The sequence below is a fragment of the Pseudophryne corroboree genome, chromosome 3 (genome assembly GCF_028390025.1).
Source record: "Pseudophryne corroboree isolate aPseCor3 chromosome 3, aPseCor3.hap2, whole genome shotgun sequence".
Taxonomy (NCBI): Eukaryota; Metazoa; Chordata; class Amphibia; order Anura; family Myobatrachidae; genus Pseudophryne; species Pseudophryne corroboree.
The window spans coordinates 661093313-661109032 of NC_086446.1; the positions used below are offsets into that span (position 1 = coordinate 661093313).

Here is a 15720-nt window from a genome sequence, read left to right on the forward strand (position 1 = left end):
GAAAAAACCCCCAAAAAACACACATTGGCCTTCACAGTAATAAAAAATCCACACATACATCGGCCTACACAGAAAAAACAATCGCATTGCTCCTTACATAAATCCTTTTGCTCCCAACATAAATCTGTATGCAGGCAGGAACTGGAAGATGTGTATGCAGGCAGGTGGGCTGGCTGGGTGGTGAGACGCAGCATCCGTGACCTATGATATCACACCGCCGCATCTTCAAGGCATAGGTCACGGCCAGAGCACGACTAATCCTCTAAGAAGAGCCCGAGCCAACAGTTCACTCTGAAGGTGCTCTGGCTCCGCGGCATACCTTGCAACTGGTCGCGGCACACTATTGTGCCACGGCACACTGGTTGAAAAAGCCTGCTGTACTGAGTGGCAGTGTCCTCTCATGTCTTTGCTGTGTATAGGAGCGTGGTGCTGTGATGCGTACACCATTATGACTGTCTGTGCTGCGTATAGCAGCCCATTTTAGTGGGGCCACGATGTGTATACCGTACTGAGACTGTGTTCTCTCATGTCTTTGGTGCTTATAGCAGAGTATTGTAGTGATGTCACGATGAGTACACCATAATGAGGCTCGTTGTCCTCTCCTGTCTTTTCTGCTATAGTAGCGCATTGTAGCAGTACCGCGATGTATACACCGTACTGAGGGCCTAATTCAGACCTAATCGCAGCAGCAAAATCTTTCTCTGATGGACAAAACATCAGGTGGGTTGTATTTCTGTGCAGGGCAAATACTGGTTGTTTTTTGTTTTACACTACAATTTAGATTTGTTTGAACATACCCCCACCCAAATCTAACTCTCTCTGCACATGTTATATCTGCCTCCCCTTCAGTGTACATGGTTTTGCCCATTAGAGAATAATTTTGCTGTTGTGATCAGTTCTGAATTAGGCCCTGACTTGCAGTGTCCTCTCCTGTCTCTGCTGCGTATAGCAGAGTATCATAGCGGTGCCCCGATACATACACCGTACTGAGTCTCGCAGTGTCCTCTCCTGTCTCTGATGCGTATAGCAGAGTATCATAGCGGTGCCCGATACATACACCGTACTGACTCGCAGTGTCCTCTCCTGTCTCTGCTGCGTATAGCAGATTATCATAGCGGTGCCCCGATACATACACCGTACTGAGTCTCGCAGTGTCCTCTCCTGTCTCTGCTGCGTATAGCAGAGTATCATAGCCGTGCTCCGATACATACACCGTACTGAGTCTCGCAGTGTCCTCTCCTGTCTCTGCTGCGTATAGCAGAGTATCATAGCGGTGCTCCGATACATACACCGTACTGAGTCTCGCAGTGTCCTCTCCTGTCTCTGCTGCGTATAGTAGAGTATCATAGCGGTGCTCCGATACATACACCGTACTGACTCGCAGTGTCCTCTCCTGTCTCTGCTGCGTATAGCAGAGTATCATAGCCGTGCTCCGATACATACACCGTACTGACTCGCAGTGTCCTCTCCTGTCTCTGCTGCGTATAGCAGAGTATCATAGCGGTGCCGCGACACATACACCGTACTGACTCGCAGTGTCCTCTCCTGTCTCTGCTGCGTATAGCAGAGTATCATAGCCGTGCCCTGATACATACACCGTACTGACTCGCAGTATCCTCTCCTGTCTCTGCTGCGTATAGCAGAGTATCATAGCCGTGCCCTGATACATACACCGTACTGACTCGCAGTGTCCTCTCCTGTCTCTGCTGCGTATAGCAGAGTATCATAGCCGTGCCCTGATACATACACCGTACTGACTCGGTGTCCTCTCCTGTCTCTGCTGCGTATAGCAGAGTATCATAGCCATGCCCTGATACATACACCGTACTGACTCGCAGTGTCCTCTCCTGTCTCTGCTGCGTATAGCAGAGTATCATAGCCGTGCCCTGATACATACACCGTACTGACTCGGTGTCCTCTCCTGTCTCTGCTGCGTATAGCAGAGTATCATAGCCGTGCCCTGATACATACACCGTACTGACTCGGTGTCCTCTCCTGTCTCTGCTGCGTATAGCAGAGTATCATAGCCATGCCCTGATACATACACCGTACTGACTCGCAGTGTCCTCTCCTGTCTCTGCTGCGTATAGCAGAGTATCATAGCCATGCCCTGATACATACACCGTACTGACTCGCAGTATCCTCTCCTGTCTCTGCTGCGTATAGCAGAGTATCATAGCCGTGCCCTGATACATACACCGTACTGACTCGCAGTGTCCTCTCCTGTCTCTGCTGCGTATAGCAGAGTATCATAGCCGTGCCCTGATACATACACCGTACTGACTCGCAGTGTCCTCTCCTGTCTCTGCTGCGTATAGCAGAGTATCATAGCCATGCCCTGATACATACACCGTACTGACTCGCAGTGTCCTCTCCTGTCTCTGCTGCGTATAGCAGAGTATCATAGCCGTGCCCTGATACATACACCGTACTGAGTCGCAGTGTCCTCTCCTGTCTCTGCTGCGTATAGCAGAGTATCATAGCCGTGCCCTGATACATACACCGTACTGACTCGCAGTGTCCTCTCCTGTCTCTGCTGCGTATTGCAGAGTATCATAGCGGTGCCCTGATACATACACCGTACTGAGTCGCAGTGTCCTCTCCTGTCTCTGCTGCGTATAGCAGAGTATCATAGCCGTGCCCTGATACATACACCGTACTGACTCGCAGTGTCCTCTCCTGTCTCTGCTGCGTATAGCAGAGTATCATAGCGGTGCCCTGATACATACACCGTACTGACTCGCAGTGTCCTCTCCTGTCTCTGCTGCGTATAGCAGAGTATCATAGCCATGCCCTGATACTTACACCGTACTGACTCGCAGTGTCCTCTCCTGTCTCTGCTGCGTATAGCAGAGTATCATAGCCGTGCCCTGATACATACACCGTACTGACTCGCAGTGTCCTCTCCTGTCTCTGCTGCGTATAGCAGAGTATCATAGCCGTGCCCTGATACATACACCGTACTGACTCGGTGTCCTCTCCTGTCTCTGCTGCGTATAGCAGAGTATCATAGCCATGCCCTGATACATACACCGTACTGACTCGCAGTGTCCTCTCCTGTCTCTGCTGCGTATAGCAGAGTATCATAGCCGTGCCCTGATACATACACCGTACTGACTCGGTGTCCTCTCCTGTCTCTGCTGCGTATAGCAGAGTATCATAGCCGTGCCCTGATACATACACCGTACTGACTCGGTGTCCTCTCCTGTCTCTGCTGCGTATAGCAGAGTATCATAGCCATGCCCTGATACATACACCGTACTGACTCGCAGTGTCCTCTCCTGTCTCTGCTGCGTATAGCAGAGTATCATAGCCATGCCCTGATACATACACCGTACTGACTCGCAGTATCCTCTCCTGTCTCTGCTGCGTATAGCAGAGTATCATAGCCGTGCCCTGATACATACACCGTACTGACTCGCAGTGTCCTCTCCTGTCTCTGCTGCGTATAGTAGAGTATCATAGCCGTGCCCTGATACATACACCGTACTGACTCGCAGTGTCCTCTCCTGTCTCTGCTGCGTATAGCAGAGTATCATAGCCGTGCTCTGATACATACACCGTACTGACTCGCAGTGTCCTCTCCTGTCTCTGCTGCGTATAGCAGAGTATCATAGCGGTGCTGCGACACATACACCGTACTGACTCGCAGTGTCCTCTCCTGTCTCTGCTGCGTATAGCAGAGTATCATAGCCATGCCCTGATACATACACCGTACTGACTCGCAGTGTCCTCTCCTGTCTCTGCTGCGTATTGCAGAGTATCATAGCGGTGCCGCGACACATACACCGTACTGACTCGCAGTGTCCTCTCCTGTCTCTGCTGCGTATAGCAGAGTATCATAGCCATGCCCTGATACATACACCGTACTGAGTCTCGCAGTGTCCTCTCCTGTCTCTGCTGCGTATAGCAGAGTATCATAGCGGTGCCGCGACACTTACACCGTACTGACTCGCAGTGTCCTCTCCTGTCTCTGCTGCGTATAGCAGAGTATCATAGCGGTGCCCGATACATACACCGTACTGAGGGGGTCATTCCGAGTTGTTCGCTCATTGCCGATTTTTGCAATGGAGCGATTAAGGCAAAAATGCGCGCATGGTTCGCAGTGCGCATGCGGTTAGTATTTTAACACAAAACTTAGTAGATTTACTCACGCCCGAACTAAGATTTTTCATCGTTGAAGTGATCGTAGTGTGATTGACACGAAGTGGGTGTTTCTGGGCGGAAACTGGACATTTTCTGGGTGTGTGCGGAAAAACGCAGGAGTGTCAGGGAAAAACGCGGGAGTGTCTGGAGAAACGGGGGAGTGGCTGGCCGGACGCAGGGCGTGTGTGTGACGTCAAACCAGGAACGAAACTGACTGAACTGATTGCTATTTGTGAGTAGGTCTGGAGCTAAGAATTTTCTATTCGCAATTCTGCTAATCTTTCGTTCGCTATTCTGCTAAGCTAAGATACACTCCCAGAGGGCGGCGGCCTAGCGTGTGCAATGCTGCTAAAAGCAGCTTGCGAGCGAACAACTCGGAATCACCCCCTGAGTCTCGCAGTGTCCTCTGCTGCGTATAGCAGAGTATCATAGCGGTGCCGCGATGCATACACCGTACTGAGGCGATGTGTCCTCTGCTGCGTATAGCAGAGTATTATAGCGGTGCCCCAATACATACACCGTACTGAGTCGCAGTGTCCTCTCCTGTCTCTGCTGCGTATTGCAGAGTATCATAGCGGTGCCCCCGATACATAGACCGTACTGAGTCGCAGTGTCCTCTCCTGTCTCTGCTGCGTATTGCAGAGTATCATAGCGGTGCCCCCGATACATAGACCGTACTGAGTCGCAGTGTCCTCTCCTGTCTCTGCTGCGTATTGCAGAGTATCATAGCGGTGCCCCCGATACATAGACCGTACTGAGTCGCAGTGTCCTCTCCTGTCTCTGCTGCATATAGCAGAGTATCATAGCCGTGCCCTGATACATACACCGTACTGACTCGCAGTGTCTTCTCCTGTCTCTGCTGCATATAGCAGAGTATCATAGCCGTGCCCCGATGCGTACACCGTACTGGGTCACAGCTGCCAGCTTCCCATTAAAACTAATGGATAGCGTGCGCTTCCCGCTAGCCCACTTTTACAAGAGCCATGATGTCTATGCATTGTAGCAATAATATAAGAAAGCGCATCTGTACTATGTAGTTTCTTAATGTTGGTAGTAAGAAAGTTAAAGAAGACAAATGCAAAAGGTATTTTAATAGCTTAAGAAGTACAGATGTGTCCTCATACATCTTTGCTGCATTTACGCCAAACAGCCTCTCAGGGCACGCCAGGTCATATGAGAATCTTCTTGCACCGAGCATCTTTTTTGCCGAAACTGCATCTTAGTGGCAACGCAATGTGACTAGGACGCATGAAGAGACTACTGATTAATTTTACATATGATACTTTTATATTGATGTGCGACTGAGTCTCTGAATCTGTAATGGAAATGCTACGATGCAGCAGCCGCAACTTATTCCAATACAAGTTCTGTTCTGTTACTTATACAGACTCAGTCACACACAATATACAACTTGAGCACAGTCTCCTTGTGAGTCCTAGTGGCATTGCTTTGCGACTAAGATGCATTTTCAGAAAAAAGACGCCTGGTATTAGTAGAGTTGCACGGACCTGGTGGCTCAATCACGTCAGGCATCTCCCGCTGCATGGCGTTTAGGGGCTAAATGTGCGAGAACACATCAGTAGCTGACCCCGGCCGCTATGTATTTGTGAAAATAAAATGTAGCTAGTTAACTTCTTTTGGCAATTTTTTAGCACATGCTTTAATGTTGGAATGCTGGAATTCCCAGTTGTTCCCGGTTGGAACGGACATTAGTTGATAACTCTCCACCTGACCCCTCATCAGTCTATCCATAACGCTTCTGCCCACCTAGTTTTCTTCCCCTAGTGCTCCATCTCTGCTATCCCACTTTTGCAAGTGGCTCCACTTTATCTCTGTCCTTTTCAGAATCACAATCAAACTTTTTTTGTGTTTATCTTGTGTTTGTATTGATTGTGTGGCTTAAATTCTTCATTTTTGATGTGCGAGATGCACTATATAGTATTGTTTCCTGAAATATTGAATTGGATCATTTAAATTTGTTTTATATTTACTGAAATTCTGCCTGTAATCTGTAGGGCAGTATGGGCAGCATTTCCTGCATTGCCTGGAAGGGAGACATCCTGGTCCTGGGAGACGTAGATGGCAATCTAAACTTCTGGGATTTAAAAGGCCGTGTTTCAAGGTGAGATGTCAGTGTTTTCTTTCCTAGCGGTAGAACGGCTCAGTCTATGAATCCACACCCGGAGAAAATAAGGGAGCTTTTGTAAAGCGCTGTAAAGATTTGAGACCTAAGACTATTTAATAGTGTGGGTTTGGATTTTCCCGGATCTCAAAACAGCATCTTATTGGCTCTCGGATGTCACGTGTTTTGGATAGCCAATAAGAAAAATTTGGATAAATCCGAACTTGCGTTAATTCTGGCGTCAAGAGACGAGTAAGTCTGAACCCGCACATCTCTACTAATTAAGAGACTATATATAAACTTTTTTTAATGTAATGTTCCCACCTGGACCTTCAATCTAATTTAATGACTTCAGTTATAACACTGTTCTTCTTACCACTGGTTCTCTTTTACACCACATTATTCAGTTTAATGTAGGCCAAATCCTGGTTTCCATCTCCTACGAGGGTGTGTATAAAAAATCCTTTTTCAGGAATTTATACCACTGCTGTGTTCCAGAAGCACCCATGTAAATGGCTCTTCTCTATTCCTGAAACCTAATGTAAAATCACATTGCACAAAGCTAAATCTCCTGTTTTCACTCGGGCATAAAATAAGAATGATGAAGATGCTTAGACCGCATTCCGTTAATTGGTTTTCCAGCTACTCCCAACAGAATTTTACACCCCCACATGTGCTGCTGCTTTTATGGGCAGAAAATATTTCCTTCGCCATACTAAAGAACATGCAGGAAATCAGTGCATGATGTCACAAAATGGCATTTGCTTTGTGTGACCACATTTTTGCGCAGTGTAGATGACCCCTAATGTGTTGGTGTAAAACTGGATTTAATAGCATCATCACCCTAGTTTGTTTCCCCCATTTAAGCTATTCCAGAAGTCCTTTGTTAACATGTACAACTGTTGCAGTTGCCCAGTAATATTCAGGCACAGAGCAAGTGAGTGAATCAGGGCTGTTCAAAACCAGCTTTTCAGTGACTAAAAATCTTTTTAATAATTATTAGATTTTTTTTTATATGGTGCCGGAAAAGTTTCATAGCACCATACTGATAGAGTCAGATATCTACCTTTTAACATTAGCTATATACTAATACCGTGTAGCCGTAATGGCTGCTAAACCACGTGCACATGCTACGCACTCCGTACGCTATTTGCGTATGAAGACCTCGCACGTGGTACGCAAATTAAGTACACACGCTGTGCTGGGTGTACGGAATACCCACAGCGAGCATACACACAGACATTAACCTTTATAAACTTTAAACACAGAATATGCTTACACTGTAAACCTTAATACCGTGGTACTATAATGCATTTAACACTGAACCTTTGTGAGTAAGCAAGCTGTTTGAGCAATTGAGATACTCAGAAACTCTTTGTACTAGCTAGAGAGACACAGACACTCTGCTGAGGTTCCAACACCTTTACTAACGAGCTTTTAGATATATCAAAAGGGGTACACAGTTACAGCTTATACACTACAAGCTAACATATAATTCTAACAGAATATCTAGACAGAAATATACAATAGCGTCACAATCTTATACTATAACAGAGTGAGAGAGAGAGTATGGCCAATACAAACAGGGAACGAGTTGATTACAGAGAATTACTTACACACACTGGGAATGATCGCTGAGCAGCTTCTGGTACCAGCTCCAAGTTAGTCAAGATGAAAACCGTTTGTGGAGAGTCAGAGAGCTGCTTCAGGCTGGCTTGTTCTTATATACACTACATACAGTACACTACAAAGGGACCTATAATCTCATTGTTCATTGGACACAGGAATGTCTCCTCGCATCATAACAAAAGGTCATAGGTTAGTTTGAACAGGTGGGCTGTGACTATTAAAATCTGCTCAGGTGGGAGGGAATCGCCGGATTCCCGCCGCATGGATAATGAACTGCAAATATATGAAATGTCCAGAATCTACTAATGGCCATAACTATACGCAGGAGCGATTAATCTTTACCTAACCAACACCGGATTGTTGCTATTAAAATACTCTTCGGTTAGGTACCAAACACATCTGCTCAAACCCTGTCTGGCCCTTCGTACAACAAAAAGAGGAATTCCTTTGTCCAGGGACCAACTACACTAACCAAACTTACTGTTACTATTAAGGGGAACATTATCTATTAAACCTGCTATATGGATTTATTAAGTAGCGATTGTGTCGCTCGCTAGACGCACACAAACTCTACCGTAAATGCACATACCATGCGTTGAAGCGCACGCCCGTAGGGGCGCCGTCACGCAACTGCAAATATGTGCACGCACGCCAGAGAAAGTGCATGTGCAGCGGGCGAGCGCATGAGGTGAATATATGGCAACGTGCAGCATGATATTTTTCTGACTTTGACAGTCCACCCTTTGGCAGTCATCAATAACTGCCACTTCCTAAAACAGTTCAAAAAGAGAAAAATATATGTCATATGTAATACATTTCTATGATTGGGTAAGGGTGAAGAGAAGAAAGTGGGAAAAAAAGTATGACCTAGTGAAATAGTAGAAGCATGTGTGCATGAGTCCATGTTTGAGGGGTCATGTATCATCGTGCCGTACGTGTTTTAAATCAAGCTTCGAGGTATTGCGAAGTATACATTTGAATTCCTTCTTATCCCGTATTACGGGTCTGTGGATGGGCTGTCAAACTTTACCGAGCTCTTTTCGGCTTTTGGTTTTAACAAAATGGGGGAGCACATTTTAGTTGATGATACATGAATGGGGGGATATGTGAGTGCTGATATCTGTGCCTATATTCCCTATTGACTATGTGTGTGTTATTACCTGAAGGTTGTAGAAATGAAGATAAGAAGCAATTATGGTAAATGCAGTCATAAACTATGTGAGTTTAGTATACATTTGCCGATTCAGGTCTTGTCTTGTCTCGATGTACATGTTGACTGTAGTCTCCCGATGCTTTTGCTATAAATGGTGTGCAAAAAGCTTTCTCAATGTCCATAGACTTACAATCTTTAAAGTATTGGGCTATCGTAAAAGTTAAAGTCACTAGGGATATTGGGGGTCTATGGCATTGTCCATCAGTGTATGAAACATGAAACATAAACCATGAACTTGGTTGTGTGAATTTATTGATTGTAAAATTTGGTGGACCCTCTTCAGGTGTGTCCTGCAGACTACCCTTTCTGTGTGTACCTTTCTTGATGGTACACTTGTGTTAGGGCCCTTTATGTATTGTGTCCACTTACCACTATCAGGTGTGTCTTGCAGACCACCCTTTGTTAGTATACCTTCCTAATGGTATACCTTCTCAGAAGGACCCCTGCCGGGGTTAATGTCAGGTGTACCCTATTTGTGGGTTACCTTTACCATAGGTGTGGTGAGCCTATGTGCTTCTGGTAGGTTTGTTTGTATGTGTGTTTTTCTAGTGTGTCAGTTTGCGGCGTCCCGCCTGTCACACTATTCACATATGTCCTTAGCTGTGGGTAGCGGGTGTGGGGCTGTGAGATCTCACTTACCGCCGGGGGCGAGACTGATCGTCTGCCACCGGTTTCTGCAGTCCCGTGCCCGTTTCCTTGGTGTGTCCCTTCAGATGCGCCGGTCCCCGTCTCTGTAGTTGGCGCCGCTTCTCTCTGCTCCTTCCGGGGTCTCCTCTGCTTCTCCCTGGTGCCGGCGTCACGTGTGGTGTCACGTGAGCGGGCGATACGGCTCCGGATCTGTGTCTTTCTCCTTCTCCAGCCGGAGAAGAGTGTATCGGCGTGGGGTGGTGATTTTCTGTGTGTGTGTCAGGTCTCAGGTCTCCAACGCGTTTCAGCTTACAAGAAAAAGGCCCACGCCGATACACTCTTCTCCGGCTGGAGAAGGAGAAAGACACAGATCCGGAGCCGTATCGCCCGCTCACGTGACACCACACGTGACGCCGGCACCAGGGAGAAGCAGAGGAGACCCCGGAAGGAGCAGAGAGAAGCGGCACCAACTACAGAGACGGGGACCGGCGCCTCTGAAGGGACACACCAAGGAAACGGGCACGGGACTGCAGAAACCGGCGGCAGACGATCAGTCTCGCCCCCGGCGGTAAGTGAGATCTCACAGCCCCACACCCGCTACCCACAGCTAAGGACATATGTGAATAGTGTGACAGGCGGGACGCCGCAAACTGACACACTAGAAAAACACACATACAAACAAACCTACCAGAAGCACATAGGCTCACCACACCTATGGTAAAGGTAACCCACAAATAGGGTACACCTGACATTAACCCCGGCAGGGGTCCTTCTGAGAAGGTATACCATTAGGAAGGTATACTAACAAAGGGTGGTCTGCAAGACACACCTGATAGTGGTAAGTGGACACAATACATAAAGGGCCCTAACACAAGTGTACCATCAAGAAAGGTACACACAGAAAGGGTAGTCTGCAGGACACACCTGAAGAGGGTCCACCAAATTTTACAATCAATAAATTCACACAACCAAGTTCATGGTTTATGTTTCATGTTTCATGCACATCATTGCACTCATTAGATATATTGTGTCAATTCCTATAGCACATATCAATCCCCCATTCCTTTCTCATTCCCCTTCCCCCACCCGATTCCCACAGAGCGCGCTGACCTACCATTTCCAAATACCTGCAACAGGAGGTAGGACACCTCCAGGTCAAGCAGCACTCATCCCTAACTCTTCCCAGTGAGCGCTATCTCTCTCTCTTCTCCAAACATTGTCCATCAGTGGTCTGTGTAAAAGGTTGTCAAATTCTTCTTCCAAGCGGATGTCTTCGTACCTTGGAGGAAAACAAAGGAGAAACGGGTGAAAGAAACGGACCGTGGAATCACATTTTCATCACAACATTGTCTCTATCGTTGGGTCTTAAATCAAATTAGTCGTTGTAATTACAGTGTCTTCACTCCTTAGACTCATCACTCGGGTACTACGTTTACACTTTGTTAAAATCCGAACGCATCTAAATATCAGACCGACCAATATGATGACACCCAGAATACACAAAATAAATTTCCCTACATCCATAATAATACCTTGGGCCCATTCTCCTAAACCAGAGAACCAATTTCGTGGGTTCAACCATGACACCCAACTGGTCAGCTCATTACCCACAGCAGCAAGGGTGAGATTGTGTTTCCTTCGGAACTCCCATTTTAATTGCAAGATGTCATCCATCTTTTGGTCTATGACCTCGACCGGGTCCTCAGTGCTGTTTGTAATATACGTGCAACACTTTATTCCATATTGAGCAGCCAAGGTGACACAATACCCGCCTGTCACTGCTGTGAGATAATTGAGAATCATCCTATGCTGAACCAGTTCTGTTTTGTAGGCTTGTAACTCTCTTCCAGTATACCTGAACGTGTCGTCATACATTTCAGTGATATTGTCTAATAAATTTGCAAGCGCAGATATATATCTATAATTTAACACTCCTCTAGCGGTACGAGTGACATCTAACGCGAGTAGGACTTGAATCCCGGTGGATTCATGGATCAAATCAGAGGCCGGATGCTCTGTTCTCTCTATCAGGTGCCGTTTAACGATGTGCTCGTAATGGGTGTGAGTATAAGGAGCTTGGGCACTACGGTGAATATCTTTCATTTTGTTACGGGATACAGTCATTACTTCTGGCAATACTTTTCCAATATAACATAATCCCTCTGAGTTTGGGGCAAGCCACTTATACGCCTTCCTCCCGCATATGAAATATGCATCATCGGGGAGAACATATGGGACGGAGTATGACATTATCATGTTACAAATTTTCCATGTGAAATCTCCTAACCCTAGTTCTCCCATCTGTTTAGTACACGTATCAGTTTGTACGATCTGTGCACAGTATCCTGGTGATACTTCTCCAACTCGCATGGTCCTACTTCCTAAGGTGTACCTATACCGAAAGAATTTCCTATGGTCGGCTATCTGGCGTATAAGTTGTGTGTCTATGGGCATTCTGTCGGCTCTATGTGAAAATGTCATGGTTTGATTACTCCATGACACTTCCCAATTTCCCGGCTTTCGGGGATTGGAAATGTTAAAGCACACTAAGGACCTATCCACATGATATTGGTGGAGCTTCAAACTAGGAGGACTGGAGATATTAAACCTCCTGTCCACCGGCCTCCCACCACTTAGCTCAAGTACCTCTCCTACAGTTAAAGGGAATGGTACTAGTCCTGATTTGCTATGGCCTTGAGGTACTTGAGAGCATACCCAACAGTCTGTCTTATTTAACACTTTACCCACTAATGAGTGATAGTCACTCAATGGATGCCGGTCCGTATGGATATTAAAACTGGACTGACATTTCTTGATGCACCCATCCTCGACTATACTGTCACAGTGTCTACAGATGCAGTTCTCTTTAGCTAACAATCCTTCACAATGTCTATAAATAACATGGCTGCTAGATCGTTTTCCGGTACTCGCCTTTGCTCGGTGATTGTGTTTCTATTGGAAATTTACGCCTCCGTCTCTGTCATCAGAAACCCATTCCGGATCCTTTCTCGACCTCACTGGTACTCTCACCGAGACAGACTGCTCTGGTCAACATCATGGTCAACAGGAAAACACGGACTGCAGTCTCTTGGGGCGAGTCCATCTTACAGGAGGAGAAAGAAATTTGTAATGGGGGTACAAAAAAAATACTTTGAGGGGAAAGAAAAATGTTACGATGTCTTATGTCCTCTAGTCTTGTTGTTCTTCTTGTTCTGCTGTCATCTCAAAGGTGCTGTCTCTCAGTCTTCCAAACGAACACTCCGGTGATACAATATTCCTTCCAAATCAGCGATCTCTCTGTAAGGAGCAAAAATCTTGCATTACCATTTGTCTAACTGATGTGTGACATACCATCTTTAAAACATGAGAAAGAAGAGAAGAGAGAAAAACAAACGAGAGAGAGAGAATAATTCATCACATTTTGCATTAAACAACAAAAAAAAAAACATTGTCAGATCTTCCGTTCACCATCAGGCTGTCACACCAACACATCCATTGGTATCTTTGCGGAGTCTCTTCCCACCAGTATTTCCACACTCCACCCTTTTTGTGCCTGGCCAGGACACACCAATGTCGGTATGTCACGCTGGGGTTAGGTAGACTTCTGCAAAGACCAAGTAGCTATGTGATGTTTGAGTTCTGCCGATGAACGTCAGAGATGGGGAGAAAGAAACATTTATAGATAAATTTACAACGTTTACCCGGCCGTTCCTGTGTCTACAAGGAACTGACCTCCCAATTTTATTAACTGTAACCTCAAGCTTACTATCAGTCCTAATGATCACCTTTCCTGGTTGCAACTTATAGGTGTAACTCAAAATTTTACATATGTGGTACCTGATTACAATTTAATTTTTCATGTCGTGGTCTAGGGGGTCTGACTTTATGTGGGCTGTTACAGTTACTGGCATAATGCCCTTCCCTTTTACAATGATAACAAACCCTTGGCTTCCTATAAGTGCCAATGACCTGGGGTCTTGGTTGATTTGATGCCTCCTCAAACGCTTGGATGCTCATCACCATCAACCGCTTTCCCTGTACTTCCCTGATTCCTTGGATATCATGGTCATGTCGTTGTCTAGGGAGTTGATATACCTTCTGTAAATCTTTGATCATACAATTACGTGCAAAATGACCTTCCTTCTGGCAATTATAACACCTTATCACCTTTGACTTACCCATCGGGATCTGAGGCTTCTTACCTCCCTGTGCTTTTTCCAATCTACAGTCTCGTGCAAAATGTCCCTCTTTATGACATTAATAACAAGTTATCACATTTGAATTTCTCTCAGGGGTTTGGGGCTTAAGCTGGTGTGGCTTTATTGTCAGGGCTTTTCCACTGGTTGTCATTTGCTTTCTGCCTTGTGACTTCAGGTGTTTGCTGATGTTCAGGTTGTGCTCAACAGCGTCAGTCTTTCCCTTGGGGACCGTGATCACCCTGACAGGATTTAATTCAACTACATCATCTTGTGTTTGTTCTACAATATGAGGTACATTTGTTTGTGCGTGATATATAACACCGTACGTACCTGTGGACACGACCTCACCTGACCCTCCGTTAGGGGGTTTGATTACTGTCTTTACCAATTTGGTCGAGACCACCTGGATGTCTTGTCAGATGGCTGCTGGAAAAGGTGCCGACATCGTGCTGGGCTCACTTTGTTGCTGGTGATCCTGAGGGAAGTTTAACATGGGGTGCAACTTGCATGGGTTAATAGTTGTACATTTAACAGTATTACAATTATCATTGTTACATTTATTACAATTATTCTTATCATCTATAATACAGTTGCTAAGTGCATGTTTATCAAACACCAGTGTGCCATTCTCTGTAACCACCTTCTCTCCCGCTGCCATATTTTTCTTACCAAAGTGAGAGTCAGCTGTATAAGCTAATCCTCCTTGTATTTCACCTTCCTGTTGCCATAACTGTAAACAATCATAATATTTGATCCGTCTCTTTGCAGATTTAATGAGACATATCCTTCTCCTTAGATTTTGTAACACGTCTGGGCTAAAACTGCCTACCCGTGGGAACTTTTCCCCGTCATGCACAGTCATTCTTTCCCATTCATTGCACAAAACCTCTGTGTGTGAACCGTATTTTTCACACATGATATACCTTGCCGACCCAATTGGCCGGTTTAAGACATCAACCGGAACCATGGTTGATCAACCCCTACCTGAACAACTGGCCCCCATCTTTGCAGGTGTTGCTTTCACTACCTCTGACCTTCAAATCAGGGTCTTCAGCGAACCCTTACAAAAAACCAAGATGTCCGGTAGGCCGACGGTGAAACTTTACCGAGTACCTTCACAAACTCTCGCCCACGTTGGCCAATACTGCAATCACTGACTCAGAGCTGCTGTACCCAACCTAGGGCCCCTATAAACCTTTATTTCTGGGGCGTGTGGGAGTAGTTACCCGTCCCCAGCAAGTATCGGTTGTTAGAGAATTCCCGAGTGACCAGCGAACCTCCCTTAAAATAAAAAAATTTCACAAATCACGTTAGAATGTACAAATAGCGTTTATGACCCCTCTAGCGTACGCAAACGGTACTGGGTCAAGTTATTAACTAATGCACACAATTACGTGCGGTACAATCGTACTGCACATAAGCAACTAATCTTATGTGCGGAACGACCAGTGGAATCGAAAATTGCTGCTGCGAATTCCTTCAGCCGGAGCTTAATTGCCTATATGGGTACTGCACCAACCCCCTGGGTTGTGCCTCATTTCTCTATCTATAGCGGACTTCCTAGTCTGCTGTACCTAGACCTCCTGGTCTGTCTCTCTGGACCTCCTGGTCCGTGACCTCCTGGTCTGTGTCTACAGTAGACTTTTACTCTGCTATACTCTAATGCTCCTATATATGTTTAACAAGGGATGCCTCCCAAGCCACCACGCCGTCACTTACGTGAATGTCCTCACGAGAACTCGACTTCTACGTTCCAATCAAAAATGAGAGAATACTTATATATG

At 46.0% G+C, this 15720-nt stretch overlaps 1 protein-coding gene across 1 annotated transcript in view; it reads left to right on the top strand.

Moving 5' to 3' along the window:
- WDR11 (WD repeat domain 11) overlaps nucleotides 1-15720 on the top strand; it is a 251037-nt gene that overhangs the window by 178712 nt on the left and 56605 nt on the right. The window contains exon 17 of the mRNA XM_063961836.1: nucleotides 6162-6268. Within this exon, the coding sequence (XP_063817906.1) occupies nucleotides 6162-6268 (107 nt within the window). The remainder of the gene's footprint in view (nucleotides 1-6161; nucleotides 6269-15720) is intronic.